The sequence below is a fragment of the Calypte anna genome, chromosome 2, assembly GCF_003957555.1.
Source record: "Calypte anna isolate BGI_N300 chromosome 2, bCalAnn1_v1.p, whole genome shotgun sequence".
NCBI lineage: Eukaryota > Metazoa > Chordata > Aves > Apodiformes > Trochilidae > Calypte > Calypte anna.
In genome coordinates this window covers 67,824,707-67,842,159 of record NC_044245.1, presented here as the reverse complement: position 1 = coordinate 67,842,159, position 17,453 = coordinate 67,824,707, and the positions used below count along the sequence as shown (strand labels likewise).

Below are 17,453 nucleotides of genomic sequence, written 5' to 3'. Positions count from 1 at the left end.
GATGATGAAGGGACTTGAACACCTCTTCTATGAAGAAAGACTGGGAGAACTGGGGCAGTTTAGCCTTGAGAAAAGAATGCTGAAAGAGGATCTTATTAATGTCTATAAATATGAGGGGTGACTGTCAAGAGGATGAGGGCAATTTCTTTTCAGTGTTGCCCAGCAGTAGGACAAAGAATAAGGGGTATAAGGTGGAACACAGATAAGGTTCCACCTCAAGATGAAGAGAAGCTTCTTTAGTGTGAGAGTGAAGGAACATGGCTGCTCCATCTGTGGAACGGGCTGCCCAGAGAGCTTGTGGAGTCTCCTCCTCCGGAGACTTTCAAAACCCACCTGGATGCATTCCTATGTGGCCTGCCTTAGGTGATCCTGCTTCGGTAGGGGTGTTGGACTAGACGATCTCTAGAGGCCCCTTCCAACCTCTAATATCCTATGATTCCATGTTCCTATGATTTTAAGTCCTTTTCCTCGGGGCTGCTCTCAGTCCATTCTCCGCCCAGCCCATATGTGTGCTTGGGATTGCCCTGGCCCACGAGCAGAACCCTGCACTTTGCCCTGCAGAAGGGGCAGAAGGAGCGGTGTCCCTGCACACCCACAGCGCCGCGCAGGTACGAACCACGCACCCCCCCCCTTCTCGGGACGGGAGCTGCGCCGGGCCGGTGCCCGGGGAGGCGGCACCGGGGCGGGCTCGGCGGAGCACCGCCTCCCTGGGCAGCGGGGCGGGCCGCCCGCTCGGGCCTTGCTCGCTGAGGCCGGGAGAAGGGCCCCGATGGAGGCGTCGGGCTCCGGGGGAGCAGCGTCGGGCGGCATTGCCCTCCACGACTTCAGCGGGCGACTGGGCGAGCAGCAGGTTCACTTCCACGCCATGAGGCTGCGGGACTCTCTCTTTCTCTGGGTGGGCGCCGCGCCCGCCCTCGCCAGCCTGGCCGTCGCCATGTGCAGCCCCCGAGTGAGTGTCCCTGCCGCCTCCTCTGCCGGGTTCGGGTCCTTCCCGGGTCCCCCTCCCCGCGCTGCCGGGATCTGATTCCCCCCCCCTCTGCTGTGCTCCGCTTGCAGGACAGCATCCCGGTGGCCGCCTCGCTGCTGGGGGATCCCTCCGACACCGCCTCCGTCTGCCTGGCCCAGCGATTGGGTAGGTGCTGGAGTGGCGGCTGCGTGGTCCCGCCGGGATGGGATGGGCCGGGCCGGATCCGGGGCGGGACGGGAGGCTGTCCTCCGTGGGGGCGGGGAAACGGGCAGGGCGGGCCCGGCCCGGACTCTTTCGGGGAGTCTCGGAGGCGTCACGGGAGGTGTGGGTGGGCACAGTGGGGTTCGGCCCTCCCGGCGGGTCGGGGCACGGGGGTCTGCGGTACGATCCGGTTCTTTCAGCAGCATCCGTGTCTGCATAACTGGGGCTGGCGGGGTCTCTGCCTCAAGGCACGTTGAGACTTACCAAAAGCATATTACGGAGTATCCTGACCTTGGCTTTAGCTGTGAGGCGGGGGGAGCACACATCTGGTGCCTAGCGAGTGGGATTTCCAGTGGTTTCCCTCTCCGTAACAGGATTCAGGATTTCAGGGATTTTCCTCTCCATAAAACTGTGCTGCTTATGTGCTGTGGCCGAGGAGCAAGGCACATGTGTTTTGCTTGCACATGAAGCCAGCCCTCTTCACATCTTGCCCCTTATAGCCCCCAAATCCTGAGAATTTTTGGCCTGGGAAACCCTGGATAATCTCACGGATGCCAGTGTTTGATCTGATTGTCCCCAGTAGGCATCTCTGAGGGAGTCTCAGTTTGTGACGTGTAGAATGCCTATGCCTACTATGCCTGCTATGCCTACTGCAATACCAACATTGCCAGATTCCTGAATGTTAACTTTTGAACTCCCATATATATGTATTTTTAAAGGAAATACCTAGCCTAATGCATCCTAGTATCCTTACACCTCTGACAGCTGCACTGAGCTGGTCATACATCATCACCTACCAGTAACTGATGCAGCTCCAACTGGTGACCCGCTGAAGTACCTATTATTGGGTTTTAAAATGCAAGATGCTGTGTGGCTCAATCTCATTTTACTTCTATTGTTTCAGTTGGATAGGCCACATTGTTCTTCTTAATTATTGTTTACTGATCTTCCTTATGGGCAATATGTCCTGAGTTTGTATTTTCAGGCAGTTTCAGGAGTCTACACATACTTTTCTGTGGCCACTAAGGTATACATAGAAGATTGCTCACAAGACTGATCTTTGAGCAACTGTACTCAGTGTCCTTTCTTCATCCTGGTAACTTCAAATAACCACTATTGGAGTCTCTCCTGTGGCAGCTCTTTCTCAGCATACTGGTTTCAGTCATTTCCACTAGGTAAAATTCCATGGGGTACTCTATAACATGATTTCTGCATGTGTAATTAGCTCATTTTCCTTAGGAAGTTAGCTAGTAAAAATGTAGTCAGGGAGAGGTTACATTATCCAAAGTGTAACAGTTAATTCTGTTTTCTGTTGGTTTTCTCATTTCTTCTGAATCTTGCTCTAAGCTTCTGTGTATAATTGGAGTCCAGTTAATAGCTCTGAGTTGTCTCAGTGGTTTTCACCTTCTCCTGTCTTATTATTTTTTAGCTCTTCTGCTATCTTTACTTTTAAAGGTTTACTACAGATTTCATAGCTAGAGTTGGTAATAAGTTGTCATTTATTGTATTAGTTATTTCAGTGCTTTACAGCAGAGGCTGTCTGGGTCACCTGATTTTTCTCTCAGTAAGTGGTCTAAGCTTTACTGCATTTTTTGTGGGGTCCTTTTCTTATTTACATTGCTAATTTCACATTGTTACTGAGAACTGATAGTGTTGCTGCATTCTGGGATATCAATTATTCTTTATTCTCAGAAATGCACTTTCATTATTTCATCTTAAGCTTTCTGTGCCAGCTGCAGCCCAGGTAGGCTTTTGGCTGATGGCTTCATGCCATCTAACCTCCGGGTTGCAGAGTTCCTTGCTTGTCAGTCCCTTTTGTATTCTTCATAGACACTGTTCTTACTCATTCTATACTGCTTAAGGACATATGCTGTATTGAGGAAGGCTGTAGAACTTTTTTGCTTTTAGTTGGAAGGAGAAAGTCCGTAATACACTTCAGGCTTTGGATAATTATGTGCTTCCTCTTCTCCTGATCATAACTGACTTAGGAGAACAGAAACAAATCTGAAATCCCGTGCCTTAGTATTTAGTTCTGCTTTTGCCAGTCCAGCAATTTGAGTCAGCTCATGGTCACTTAGTCTAAAATTGTTTATATTTCTGAAACTAGGGGATCTGCAAGATCATCACTAAGCATCTCTGTATCTTCTTTGTTTCATATAATACTTGGTAAGGAAATCCGTGTTCTGCCTTGACTAGAAATGCCAAGCTTTGCTCTTACTGGGGTTAAGTTTTCTGCTGGGAAAATAAATCCTTGTTACTCTCCCAAATTCTCTAATAACAGATGTGCTATTCAATGCCAAGCCTGACTTGTACCTCTGCTTCCAAACCAGCCCTTTAAAAATACCTTACGATATAGTAATCTCCAGGCAGACAGTATTTATACATTTTATTTTTTCCTATGATGTCACTGTTTTTTTCTCTGCATTTTCTATTCTGGTCTTTACAGGCACTAACTCAAGTAGCATATGATGCCATTTGAATCTAAGTACTTTATTTCTTACACTTCCCAGTTGCATTGTATCACCTGCCTTTTCTTCCAGCAATATGAGGTTCCTTGCTCTGGAGCAGGAGTTTCATGATCCCAGGCATCTGTGTACATGTTCTCCTGTTGTTTTCTTTATAGCTTGGTATGGGTCCTAGCCAGGACAGCTGTATTTGGTGTACTAGTTGATGTTTTCCCTTATTTCATTTTTTTTTTTAATTTTCTTTTCCATTTCTCATGTTTGTATTCCTCTTTAGCTATTTCTATCTTTGTATGATGTGCAGGGAGCATTTCTCACCCCCCTGCCTGACTGCTCTGGCACAAGATGGATCTCACTAGACAAGAAACCCAAATCCTAAGAGAAAGATTTTTTTTTCTTCTTTTGGGCTAGTGGAATCCAATTTATGAGAAAGTCTTGTCTATTACTGCCTCCTCCCTTACCTTCATATTCCGAGACCACAGCACGTTCAGCCGCAGCGACTGCTGCTTAACTCCATGTCTTCATCTTTGTTCCATAGGGACTGGCAGACCCCTGGTGAAGATCACCTGAACCTCTTCTTTGAGTCTTTCCCAGCTGGGCCCAGTTCCCCCTCTGCACTTTCTTGGCACGAATGATTTACAAACTTGTGCTTAACTCTTGTTCTGTCCTTTCTTCTGCTTCTGCTGGGCTCCTCTTGAAGCTCAGACTTGGGCTCTGGCCCTGTCCAGTTGTCTGCTGGTCTCTGCTGCCGTGGTGCCCCTTGGCACTCAGCATGTCCTGGATGATGGGACTGCCAGGGAAGTTTCTCTTCCTTGTCAAGGAGCTGATGTAACAAGGATTAGCAGCCAGGCTATGTGGGAGCAGCCCTGTTGGAGGGTTTCTGGGTAAGCCCTGTCTTTTGGGGTTTTCTGTGTTAGTCTCAAGTTGCAAATGGTCTTCTGCAGAGGCGTAAGATCTTCCATCTTCTGTCTTCCTCCATGGTGAAGTGGGGGTCCAGCTGGGAGCAGAGCTCCTCGTGTTCCTTGGCACAGGCAGTCCTGAGGGATTCACAACATTCCCAGGAACTGGAACAGCATCCCAGAGAGTCGACTGGGTCTTATGCAAACCTAATTAAGAAGCTGAGTTTTGACACTGCAGTGTATGATGGAGCTTCATTAGACAGAGTAATGGTATTAATTAGTTCAGAATTAGCATTGCATTCATTCAAGGCATGATGATGAAGCACTAGTGCTTTCAAAATATGCTGCTTTATACCACAAAATCTGGTGCTAAGCCCATTTTTTTTTTTTTTTTCCAACTAGAGCAACGTGGTGCATTATATCAGCATTTTGTAGTGCCAAGTCTTAAAAAGGCAAATGAGTCCTCACATTTCAGAAGCAGCTCTACTTACTGAGACAGGAAGCTGGTAACCTCTTAGAACGGCAAATGATACTTGATTTACATGATAAAAATGCCTCCCGGCTGCTGGTTAAGTACATTTTGTATGTATATATAGATTTCCTGTAGTTAACTCTCCCATTAAAAAAGGAATGAGATATTAGTTTTCTGGTGAGTTTAATTTTTTTAAAGTTCAGATGATATTTTTCAATATTCAGCAGAACAGTCTGATTTCTCCCTGGAATTTTCAGCTCCCAGCTCATTTCATGCCAGAATATTTTGTGACCCAAATACCATTTTTTGGCTTCTATTTTACACAGCTCAATTTAAACTTACAGCCTATTTTTCCTCTATGATGCTGACATTCTTCATAGATTTTAGCTTTAGCAGCATATAAAGAGAGTTACAAATTTGCTACATTACTCTGGTAAAATCTAAGTAGGATTCCATTTTAGTTACAAAACACTTACTGGTGTTACTTCTGCCTCTGCTGATTAAGTCTTCCTGCCCCACTGGACATTTTTTTTTCTTCCCATTGTTAATTAACTCTGTCATGGAAGGCAGCTCTTAATTTTATAGCACCTCTCTCTAGGTATTTGGCATTACAGTAGCCTGGAACTTGGTTTTGGCTTCATCATGTGCAACCCAGGCTCTCCAGCCTCCTGGAAGTCACCCTATAAAGAAAAGTTAAAGGAAACAAACTTACTGATATCAGGCTTAAACAAGTGTAATGCATACTTTTTGTGGCCTTTTGAGGGGCTCATGATAAATCTGAACTTTGTTAATTGGGGCCTGATCACTTTCTTTCCCCCCAGAAGTATTTTTCACAGCATAAACTTACAAATTTGCAAACTAAATTTCAGTGCCGTATCCTGTATAGCCTATGGTTTCCCTTAAACTGTATTACATTAAAGAAGCACCCAAAATCTGCAAAAAACAGTGAGGCTTTTCATCAGGCCAAAAACCAGTTGATAGTCACCAGGGTTATATTGCCCATTTCAGTGATGTGCAGACATTTGCCCAACATGCCAAGGTTCAGGCACTTGCTCTGGTACTACTTTATAGATGGGTCCCCCATGGAAAGAATGGAGAATGTTGTCTTAGAAACCTGCATGATACAGCTTTTTAAAATGCTTGCTTGAACACCATCACTGCTTTTTTATACAAGCAAACTATGGCTGACTACTCTGTTTTGTGTTTTAGCCAGCAAGACCAAAAAACAGATATTTGTCAGCTACAACCTACAAAACACAGACAGCAGTTTCACCTTACTCATAGAAAACAGGATCAAAGAAGAAATGATGGCTTTTCCAGAGAAATTCTGACTTTGCATAATTGTAAAATAGCCTGAGTTTTTGTTTTAGAAAAACTGTTTGCAATTTTCACACTGACATGAAGTTAGTGTTTTTGTTTTGATTGATTATGCTGTTATTAAATATAGATGAACCTAAATACAGTTGGGCTTGGATTTTTTTTTTTCCCCTCTGAATTTACTACCTAGTTAAGTAGGGTATAAGTGAATAGATTAGAAAACATGCTGCAAAATGAGAACATCATTGTAGAAATGCACGTGGTGTCTGGCCTGCATGAAGCATGGGAGTTTGCTGGGAAATCAGTCCCAAATTCTACCTGTACAATTAATCTACCATGTAGTAGTATTGAACACATTATAGCAGCTTTTATTGTTCAAATAAAGGAAAAAAACCCAAAACTAGACCAAACCATGTTTATAGCAATGAAAAGCTGTAATATAAAGTTAGTATTACCTTGTATCTTTTTAGTCCTATTGGTTATAGTACTACTGCTAAATGCTTGATTTCCTTCCATCTCTTGGGCACTGAGAACACTAGAACGGTGTCACAAAGGTCTTTTTGTATGTCCTCGAGGGCTATGAAGAATGAAAAAGTGCAGCTTGAATTTTGGAACAACAGATAAATCTATCAGGCTGCTAGAAGAGCATCATGAGAGTAAACTGAGCATACTGATTAGAAAAATCACCATCGCCACAAAGCATCTGGCTGCTACATCCCTGGATTTGCTTTTAGGTAGGATGGATATCCTTTCTGAGGCAGATCCATGGGCTGTCTTGTTCAGCTAGAAAGGCAGCTACAATTTAACTATACAAAAAAAGCCTAAACCAACCACAGAGCCAATGCCATGGTGATCTTTTGCAGCAGTCAGTATGTGCCCTGCTATGGCCCACCACCTATTATTCACAGCAATTTGGAGGAACGACGAGTGTAGCAGCCTTATGAGCAAATCTGGGTTATTTCTTTTGTGTTGCAAGTTGAACTCTGACTCAGACATAAGCTTCTGGATAGATATAAAAATGCTACTGCTGCTGCTAGACAACTGTCCTACCAGCCTACAGAAAACTGATGAACTTACCTTGCTGTGGTGGCACAAGCAGCAATTAAAAAGGTTGCTGATGTAGAAGGCATAACCCCTGATGAGTCTCCTGTCTGAAGGTGTTTGGACACCCAGTGGCTTGGGCATTGCAGGTTTGGTTTGGGTGCAGAGGGTCCTTTCTTACTTGGTGGGAACAGGTGCCAGTCCTCGGCTGCAGTGCGGGATCAGAATATCAGCTGTTGGAGGGTATTTTCTTTTCTAATTTACACCATCCAGGAAAGTAAGTCAACTGTGCAGTGACTGAATGTAAAAGGTAATTAGTTGCAAATCAATGTGTTTATTAAATTAGTCTGGTTTAAAATTAGCTCATTCTGTTTCTAGAGGAGGACAGAGCTGTTTGCAGAGGTGTCACATTAGCCAAGTTTTTGCAGAAGTCACTATGAAGGAGCCAGCCCAAGGAGAGCAAACTGATGGGACAATGTCATTTTATTCTGTACATTTACATACAAAGTTCTTTCCAGTAGGTACAACAGATGTAACATCATGCAGACATTTAGCTTGTAAGACTTTTTTTCAGTACTTGATTTAAGCTTGTGCTATGAGGAAGCACCACCAGACTATTCATGATCAAAACGTACAGTAACACGATTTTGTTTAAACTTCATCAGAAACTGAAATGGGGAGGGAGGTCTCACCCACTAGACATAACACGCCATACTCCTTTCCTGGAACATTTTACACAATACATTTAAAATGAGGTTTGTAATTCTATTTTTCTTAAAAAAAAAAAAAAAATTACAGCAGGGGAGATCATACCCCCGCTTAATAGTGTTGTCTTATGTGCCAGCTACAGGCGCAACTCGACTTGACATTCACAGAGTTCAGTTAATGGCACTTCTGCTTCCAATTTGGTGACCTTTAGTGTGTGGCTCCAGGAAGTAGCAATAGTTAAAATACTTCCATTAAAAAAAAAAAAAAAAAAATATCCTGGCTAAGGAAGCTGAAAGGTAACTCTCACAAATCCCTTTCTGAGTTGCCACAAAATGCTTGCAAACAAATGACCGTCGTTACCCATTTGCAGTGCATCTGGCAATAAAAGCAGTACTAAAGCCTTAAAAGAGGGGAAAAAAACCCCAAGATCATGCATAATGTCACTTTCACATTTTTGTTTAAACTTACAAAGATGGAAGAAAGCCCTTAAATGGTTAACCCAAAGAGAAATCCACTGATGGGCTTAGAGGTTACTGAAGGTTCATAGAAAAAGGCCAAAATGGACAGGACAGCTTTGGCCGCTTTCCCTGCTGTGGTGGCCAGAAAGAGCCATCTGAGAAAAAGCCTTTCCTGGTGAGGGCTGAGGAGGAGATGTGGCTGAGGAGCTGATGGTACAGCAGACTGAGATCCCTGTCCTGTGACTAGGCAGAGGATGGTAAGCATTTCCCTGGTAAGCATTTACCCTGCTGCATCTCCTGGTACCTGGCCCCTCCACATGAGATACGCTTGGCAAAAGCTTTCCAACTCTGTGAGAGTGGGTGGAAAAAAAGTAATAGTCATGGAATCATTCATCTTCTCAGGAAAAAGATGCAAAACTGGAGCTGCCAAGGCAGGAAATTAGTTTGTGCTTTATTGTCGTGATGGAGGCAGAGGGCCCGACCAACTTGAGATGCTGGGGCTCCCCACTTTGAAGATCAGTACCGGCTACCTGTTTTCAGGCAAAGTACCCAAAAAACAGCAAATCAAGTCAGTTTTATAGGAATTTTAAAAAAAAAACAACATTGCCACATTTTCCTGTCACCTAGTTTACTTATTATATAAACGTTGATATGTTTAAACAACTATTCTCTTCCCTGGGCCTGTCATCAGAGAGCAACCACCAGAAAAGGAAACGATCAAGCAGGGTGGGTAACAGTGGTGGGCACACCAGGACTGCTGACAGTGCTGGAAGCAGCTGGTTTAACAGGCTTGTGGATGGTCTACCAAGAGCTGTACTGTAGCTTCAGCATACATGCACAAAGACCAAGAGCTAAGGAGCTGCTGGCTCCACGGCACGATGGGTGGCAGGACGCTGCTCTCTGCCTCTTCACCAGCCTCTGCTCCTCCACTTTATGGCCCTTTTCCATTAAGACTTCTTTTTGCTTCTTCAGTTTTTTTCTTGTGAACCCACTTTGGTTCCAACCTCCCCCCCCGGCTCCCTTCCTGGCCAATGTGTACGGCTTGCAACAAGCATCTCATATCAAAGGCAAAAGTTATTGCACAAATTTGGCACGTGAATACTGCATGAATGGGGAAGGCCTGGGTTTTTTTTTCCTTAGGTGGTCACAGACTGCAGAAGTCTCATCGCAGAACAAAAAGAGTAGGAGCTGTGCTCAAGCTCAACAATAAAACTTGAGTGAAAGGAAGATATCAGGCTTTTGCTGTCACAGCAAGTCTAGCGAAGGTGAAAAAAACCAGTAGTCTAACTTTGGGCAAAACTACCATCGACAGGTCCAGTGTTTCTTACAAGGCTCAGGAAGAACTCGAATGTCCACATCCTCTGTACAAAAATTAGCAGCTTTAGAACAATATCATTACTTTGAACACAACAATCTCTGTTGCTTCTGCAGGTCTACCTGTCCCCTCATGCTCATCAGCATCTGAGGCCGTGCTACTTACTGCACTGCCTGTCGGGAAGCACCTCGTTCTGATTTATTGGGGCCTGTAGGAGGACATTGGCAGCCTAATGGAGGATGGAAATTGTTAGGTACAGTAGTTAATCGACAGTATATACAGCAAAGGAAGAAGGGGGAGGGAAGGCAGAGGAGGAAAGTGCAAATGAGCACTTCCCGTACGCATGAACGCAAGATTTACATCAAACAAAGTGGCAATCATATGGACACTCAATACAACATCGATATCCTGCTGCTCTGTTTGCTTGAACATCTGCACTACTGAGCAATCACAAATGGATGGCCTGAGAGAGAAAGAAGAAGGGGGAGGGAGAGGAGGGAATTTACCTACAATGCAAGGAAGCTCCTTGTTTATGAAGTCCTTGCATTTAACTAGATCCTCACAATATTCACAAAGTGAGAACCAAAAGCTGATGGTCAAAGGAAATAGTTGGTTTGGGGGCTGGAGAAGTCAAGTGGCCACTATCAGAGTCCCATCTGCACAGTAGGGGCCAAACTGGATGTTCACTTTGCTTAGCCTAGGATCAATCCAATTTAAATTTTATTTATTTTTTTTTTCCCCCTAAATGAAAAGTGTACAAGAACACAGTTGGGGAAGATGGTGGTAAATCTGAGTGAGTTCATTGTGGTTTTGGGTCAGGCCCAGAAGACATCTCTAAAAGCCTCAAGACACCCAACAGCAGACTGTAAGTCATGATTTATAGGCTATCAATTCATTCCTCTCCAACAGTCACTTAAGCATTTTGTCCACTTAAACTGAAGACAAAAAGCATGTTTCCAAAACCAGGTAAGGCAATGCCAGGATTTACCTGGCATGCTCCTTACTTTTTTTCCCTGCTGGTCTATGCTTTTCTCCTGGAGCAGTTGACCAGAGATTCTGGACCTCCTGGTAATTAAAGCCATTCTCAGCAAAACTAACTTTTGCACTATTCGTCAGATCATTTCTATTACTATTTAACACCAGCAAGAACAGTCTAAAATAAATTAATGGACTCTTAAAATGCAGAAAGTTAAGTTTCATTGAAAATTGTTTGGGTAGGATTTTCTTCACTGCATTGGTGAAAAAAAAGTTACTAATTTAGAAAGTAACTTGTAAGGGCACATAAAAAATAAACATAAGCTGCCTAAAATGCAGTCAGAGTTTGAGTCACAACAGGTTTTGCTTTTTTTTTTTTTTTTTTTTGTCTATACAAACACAGCAGGCAACCTGGGCAATTGAACTTTCTAGACAGGCAGAAGAATGTTGCACAAGTCTAAATTTCAGTCATTTCAACTATGCAGTGGATCCCTCTTTCCTTTTAAGAAACACAAAAACAGAACAGAAAACACCCCCTCCCCCCCATGGTTTCTTTCTTGGAATGGCTGCACCTCTTATAATAAGATGGCTTCATTTTTGTGATCTATGAAAGGAAAAGGAAATAAAGTGCTTCTTGAGAATAAATCAAAATAAATATACATATTTAATGGCAGGAAAAAAAGAGTTCTGAAGGGCTGCCTCCAGCCAGGTCTTTTCTCAGCTTAGTCTTTTCCCCCATAACGTTTTCAAGAGCAATCTGCACAACAGTTGAAGATGCCAAAAGTTGCTTTAGCAGCAGAGTTGAATTCCCCCAAGTCAGTGTCAGCTCTATCACTGGTTTGTAAAGTCTGTGCAAAACACCTTTGCCCAAAGTGCTGCTCCTCCTGCACAACAGCATCAAATAAAATACAAAAGAAAGAGGAGAAGGGGAAAGAAAAAAAAACCAAACCACCCAACTGAAAAAAACCCAAAAAAAACCAAGGAAAAAGAAAAATCCACCCAGTTACATGGACTTCATCCCATTGGCAGTGGTGTTCTCTGAGATCCCATCACTCACAGCTGCTGAGTCGTGGAGGCCAGAGTAATCCTTGAGTTCAGAGTTTGTTAGGAGCAAAGGCTGCTCCCCCTTCTTGTGTGGCAGGAGGGGCTGCCGGGTGTAATGTTCCCCATCTGGGATGTTCTCGGGCAGGTTCTGGTTCTTGCTCTCTGGCAGCAGCAGAATGCAGATGATGCAGATGAGGGTACAGCAGGCGAAGATGACGTGGTGGAGGAAGTAGCCTTTCTGGTTGTGGAGCTCCATGATGGGGGCGGTCAGGCGGCCAAAGCCCGCGCTTGCCAGGACCAGCCCCAGCCCACCTCCCCTGAAAACACAGCAGAGGTGAGAGCCCAGCCCTGCAGCCCTTGTTCCTCCTACCAGCACAGCCCCATCTGCACTGGGGTGAGGGGCCCACAGCCCCTCCAGACTAGCCCCCTGCCTGCCATGCATCCAAGCATCCGAAATCCCCAAGGCTCGCACCCAAGGTTTGCTCTCACCTTCCATACTGTACACCTGCCCTACTTGGGATCTGCTTTGCTGCTGTAGATCATCATTGCCTACTTCCCTCTGTGAGGGAAAAAGCTATATATGTACTCACTTAAGTACCTTTTCACACCCACGTTAACTGCCCTGATGGAAGCAGCACTATCATCTCAGTGTGTAGGCAGCCTCCAAAGTATTCCCATGTCCAAGTGTTCCCATATCCAGTGAAAAACAGATTTTGCTTAGCGTGCCAGCCTTCTCCAGCTTAGACAAGACACACCAAGAAGCACTAGGTAGGGAAGTCAGTTTTGTCTGCCTGTGAAATATCCAGCATCAATCAACAGAGGAGTGAGGAGATGAGACTTTACAGACCACTGCCTTGATCCATTATAGCAAATAGTGAGAGATGAAGTATTATCTCCATAAAAGTGTGCTGCGGCTGGAACCTCTCAACACACTGACATTGTAATAACATGCATCATTTTCAGAAAAAAAAAAAAAGAAAAAAAAAGAAAAAATAGCTACTGGTCAGAATAGGAGAACAGGAGCTTGGGATTTATTTCTCAGAACTCTTAACTCACTGTACAAGCTGAGGTAGGCCTCTCACTTCACTCTCTTTTGCTTTTCTTGTATCACAGAAAGGGGTTATGAAAAGGTTATCACTGGTGAAATGCTTAAATTGTAAAATATTTTTTATGGTGCAAATGCTTACTTATTAAATGCAAGGTGCTTTTGAATCGTGATCATACATTCATGCACACACACAAAAAAAAGTGAAAAAGCTTTAAAGCTTTAAAAAAAACAAAAAGAAGGAACTGTGAAGAGAACCTCATCTGCTCCAGCCATAGGCATGGAAGTCACTTGCACAATCCTAATTCAAGGTTCTTTCCTGATGCTCAGCTGTGCAAGCAACCCTTCCTGCCTTGTCATGGTCACTGTTGTGTCTTCAGGTCGTGGAGCATGAGTGTCTGGCAGACCCATGGACACACGTGCCTGACCACCAGGTTTTGAGCCACAGCTTGTGCTCCTGGTACCTGTCCCCACCGCATGGAAGTGGCACTGCAGGCATTCTTCAAGGCAGACCCTTCCCTGTGGCTGTGCTGTGGCATGACCAAGGTCTCTGGCCAGCAGAGCATCACACCCAAGTCAGTCATTTTAGCAACATCTCAGAGTGAGCGGCAGCTTGTCTTTGATTTGCCAAAGACCCTGCTGCCTGCAGAGGGCAGCTCCCCATGAGCTTTATCACTGGGACCCTGCTTTCCATTCGCCCACCAACCTGGCCCGAGCAGCACGCATCCTGCGGCTCCCCTGGGAGATGCCATGTACTCTAACCCTCTGGTGATCAGACAGGTGCCTGTTCCTGGCCCAGTGGCAGAGATGTAATTATTAAAAATAATCAAGCTTTACAGAAGACAATTGCAGAAGGTGAATGAACTGCTTTACATCAACTACTTGGGAAAGGAAGTTTCATTGAGTGGTGAGCATACAAGAAATCACAGCTATACAAAGCTATAAATGCCAAATGCACTCAGCTAACCACCGTGTTAAAATCTTCATTAAATCCTTTCCCAAATCTCCTATTACTTCTTGACAGCTAAAGGGCAGCAAGCACAGCTTTCTAAAAATGCTCCCAGGACACTGACTGGATAAAAAAAATCATGGATGCACATTCAAAGTCTCCAGATCTGCAGAGCATCTCTCACAGACAACAGTGATTTCCCCAAATGCTGCAAAAGCCCTTATTAAAAGCTTGCCAGCTTTCCAGCAGCAATTTAGAAACCCAGCTGAATGTGGCCATTGTGCAACTGGCCTCCCTGCAACTTCATTAATACACTCACATGAGTAATCGACACAACCAGCCCTGAACCTCTGGCAAATCACTCTCTGAGTTGGCTCTGGAGCAACAAAAGCTCATTTGCATCAGCATTTGCTATGGCTAAATCATATCTCAGCCACTGAGGAGAACCTGAAGTGAGTTTTAAAAACCTGCTGTAGAAGGACATCAAGCAAGCAGAAAGGAAACAGGAAAAGGCAGCAACAAAGACGGCTCTGTCATTAGGGGTCAAGTGGCTTCAGATTTGGGGGGTGTGTGGAAGTTTTTCCATATGATGTCAGCAATTAGAGCAGGCACTGCTTTATTGAGAAACAACAAAACCTGGCAGAAGGGTGGCTTGAAAACACATCTGGTACACATCATAGAAGACATTTTAAAAAAAATGTTTGACTATCCTGAAAAAATGGAAATAGGGGAAAAAAAAAAAAGAAAACTGAAAATACTTTTTGGAATTTTTTGCTGTCTATGTGCACATCTGAAAAATGGGTACAGGGCAAGAGAGGCAGCACCCTCATAATTCACACAGGTTTGCAAGTGCTGTGGGGCAGCAGGTGGAAATCAAAAACATCAAGGGTGTTTTGGGATACTGGTCCTCCTCACTCCAGGCTTTTCCATGGCAGGGGACTGGTGTCTGTATTTGAAACACACTCCAAGGTGCCAATTGGAGCCACAGGAGGGAGTGCAAGCCCCAGCTTCTCCCCTTGCATCAGTTGTTGCTGTTGCAGTTTTCCACAGGTGATCAGAGATGCTTCTCTGGCCCCTGCTTGCCCAGCAGCAATGAGACAGGATGGTTTGTGTGAGGCTTATGGTCTTGAGGTGAGCAAATTGCAAAGGGACCTTGGTCCAAAATTTTGTCCTGAGAAAGGGCCTCCCCTATCATGAGGAAGCATTTCCTCGCTCACTACTGCAGTGTGTTTTCAGAGAATGGCAAAACCTCCTCGTGGTTAATCTTTGCTCGAACCCCACTAAACTTAAGAGATTTGCCCTTCATGATGCTGCTCAGGAGAACAGAGAAATGTTACTCTTGTTGGTGGCCATTTGTCCATCTTGAGCAAATGGGCTGATATGCAGCATGGCTCAGAGTACAAAAGAGCCAGAGAGCTATTGAAGTTGGAGGAGTCTTTGGGAAAGCACCTACACCAGCCTCCTGCACTAAGTGAGGCTGACACTGAATTCAGAACAGGTTTTTCTGGGCTTTGTCCAGTCAGCTCAGCTGCTTCTTAATGTCAGTCCCTGAGAACCTCTTTTTTATTTTTTAGCCCTGCCTTTCCTGCAACCCAGTTGTGGGCTCAGTCCTGGGTAAGATCTTCAGTAACACATGAGAACACTCTTGGCCTCAAGGGGCAAGGCACCACCTTTGAAAAGCCAGGCCTGGTTCAGATCCCAGCATACAGCACTGCACCCCACCAGAAATCTGGCCTGAAGATGGCTACGGATGGGTAAAGCTCCTAATTTGGCCATTGCTGTCCAGACTTTACTTCTTTGTCTGGGTGGGGGCAAAAGCAGGACACAGGTTGCTTTTCCACTTGTTTGTAACCAAGCATGGAGAGGATGGGTAGAGGATAGACCACACTTTCCTCATCCTGTTCCTATTTAGTAGCCCTGCAATCTGCATTGGTGTTCCCATCAAGACTGTAAGAGATGGACTATCAGAGCCACTTAGTGCTTGAATTCAGCATTTGGAAGGAGCTCTGAATTGAAGCATCTGGTATGAGGGACAGAAGCTTTCTGGTGAAGCCCTCCTACCTAGCCCCATGAGATCAGGCTGCAATGCAAAGCTATGAAGGACCTCTCTGTGTTGCATGACATTGTGGGACCTTTACGTCTCCAGAGCCAGCAGCACCACTTGGAGATGAAGATGGCTGTTGTCACACTGTTCATCCCAATACCACAAGCAGCAAAGCTGGATGGGTGCTATGTGTTGGCCATCATGTCACTGCTACCCAGATAACAGCAGTGCTGCTTTATCCCCTCAGGGATGGAGAATTACAGGTTTATTAGGGAAATAGCAAAGGTGGCCCCATTGTCCACTCTGCCTCCCTCTTCTTTAGAGTTCCTCGAGATCCAACCAACCAAAAGCATATTAAGATGGTCTGAAATGCTAAAGGGCATCTGAGGCAGTATTTTGAGGAACAGGTTATGAGGGAGCAGACAGATCCTACCAAAAAGCAAGGCATAAGGCAGCTTAACCACACTCAGGTTTATGTACTGTCTTGAGCTTTACCTACTAATTATACAGCCCTGAGCAGATCTTACGAAGAGCCTTACAGTGATAAAACTGCAAAGCACTGCAGAGTGTCATCATCCCTATTCAAAAATGGGGATCCTGAGGCATATCCTGAGCTACTGTCACTTGCCTGGTCTCACCCAGCGGTCAGGGGAAGCATGATTTTGGCTCTCAGACAGAATTTTGTCTCCTTCTTTGTAACAAGTGATTTAAGGAAAAAAAAGCTTGCTAAGTTCACACTGTGTATCTCACTCTGCTTGGCAGATTCTTTTCTAGTTAATGTGGACAGTACCTTATCTATGTGACTTTCAAACAGAGACAGGAAGACATAAAAGCACCAAACTGACTGACATGTACACAATTAAATAGCTGTTAGTGTTCAGGCTGTTGTATAATCTCCTCAACACTCATGTTGTCTTTCACTGTGAAAATAACACTATCTGTAAAATACATTCACACAGTCAGAAAGCTTGGAAGAAAAGGCCACAGATCATGGAGACTGGAACTCAGCTGACAACTTTGCTATAAAACTTTTGTAAAGTTGTTGAAAAGGCATATAATGAAAGAAAAAATCTTCTTCTCTTTACCTTCTCTCTCCTACCCATGCATTCCTGGGAAATTCAAGGGAGTCAGAGTGGACTCCTGAATTGATGTGGCATTGCTGAAAAAATCTGGAACACACAAGTGCAACCTCTGTGCTGTGAAGGATAATAGCAGTACATAAAATGATACAAAAACCTGACTATACAAAGCTGTTTTATGGGAAGGTCTCCAGCAAAGATCATCTGCCTGATTTTTACTATCCTACTCCCTTGGATGAAAGTGCTCCTTTTCAGAAAAACTTTGAGCCTCTGCTAAGACAGATCTGGGTGCAAAGAGAAAGGTGTCTTTATCTGCAATAAAGGCAGACCACACACACTGGTGCTGCAGTAGGAGAGGCAGGACTGCAGACTCTCAAGAACCTTTTATATACACCAAAAGCATTTTAAACCAGCACGTTGTGATGCCTCCTTTCTACCAAAGCACCCCCATAGCCTGGCACATTAACTTGCCCTGCA

At 44.6% G+C, this 17,453-nt stretch overlaps 2 protein-coding genes across 3 annotated transcripts in view; one reads left to right on the top strand and one right to left on the bottom strand.

The window, feature by feature from the left end:
* Window positions 1–711: 711 nt before the first annotated feature.
* PSMG4 (proteasome assembly chaperone 4) lies at window positions 712–6,474 on the top strand. The gene is made up of 3 exons (XM_008492584.2): window positions 712–949; window positions 1,057–1,132; window positions 6,211–6,474. The coding sequence occupies exons 1-3, from the start codon at window positions 770–772 to the stop codon at window positions 6,330–6,332; spliced, it is 378 nt and encodes a 125-aa protein (XP_008490806.2). The 5' UTR covers window positions 712–769; the 3' UTR covers window positions 6,333–6,474.
* A 1,350-nt stretch (window positions 6,475–7,824) lies between these two features.
* The window catches only part of SLC22A23 (solute carrier family 22 member 23), a 114,068-nt gene continuing 104,439 nt past the window's right edge, over window positions 7,825–17,453 (bottom strand). Inside the window, exon 11 of one of the 2 annotated variants that reach the window (XM_030469655.1) lies at window positions 7,825–12,176. In XM_030469655.1, coding sequence (XP_030325515.1) covers window positions 11,819–12,176 — 358 coding nt within the window. In that variant the 3' untranslated portion in view covers window positions 7,825–11,818. The remainder of the gene's footprint in view (window positions 12,177–17,453) is intronic. The other variant, XM_008492583.2, reaches the window with a different exon arrangement.

What these genes read in the sequence shown, in the direction of transcription:
- PSMG4 (XM_008492584.2), top strand. Translation starts at nt 770, where the DNA reads ATGGAGGCGTCGGGCTCCGGGGGAGCAGCGTCGGGCGGCATTGCCCTC. An exon ending in TCGCCATGTGCAGCCCCCGA is followed by an intron (nt 950 to 1,056) that starts GTGAGTGTCCCT and finishes CTCCGCTTGCAG; the next exon opens with GACAGCATCCCGGTGGCCGC. An exon ending in CTGCCTGGCCCAGCGATTGG is followed by an intron (nt 1,133 to 6,210) that starts GTAGGTGCTGGA and finishes TTTGTGTTTTAG; the next exon opens with CCAGCAAGACCAAAAAACAG.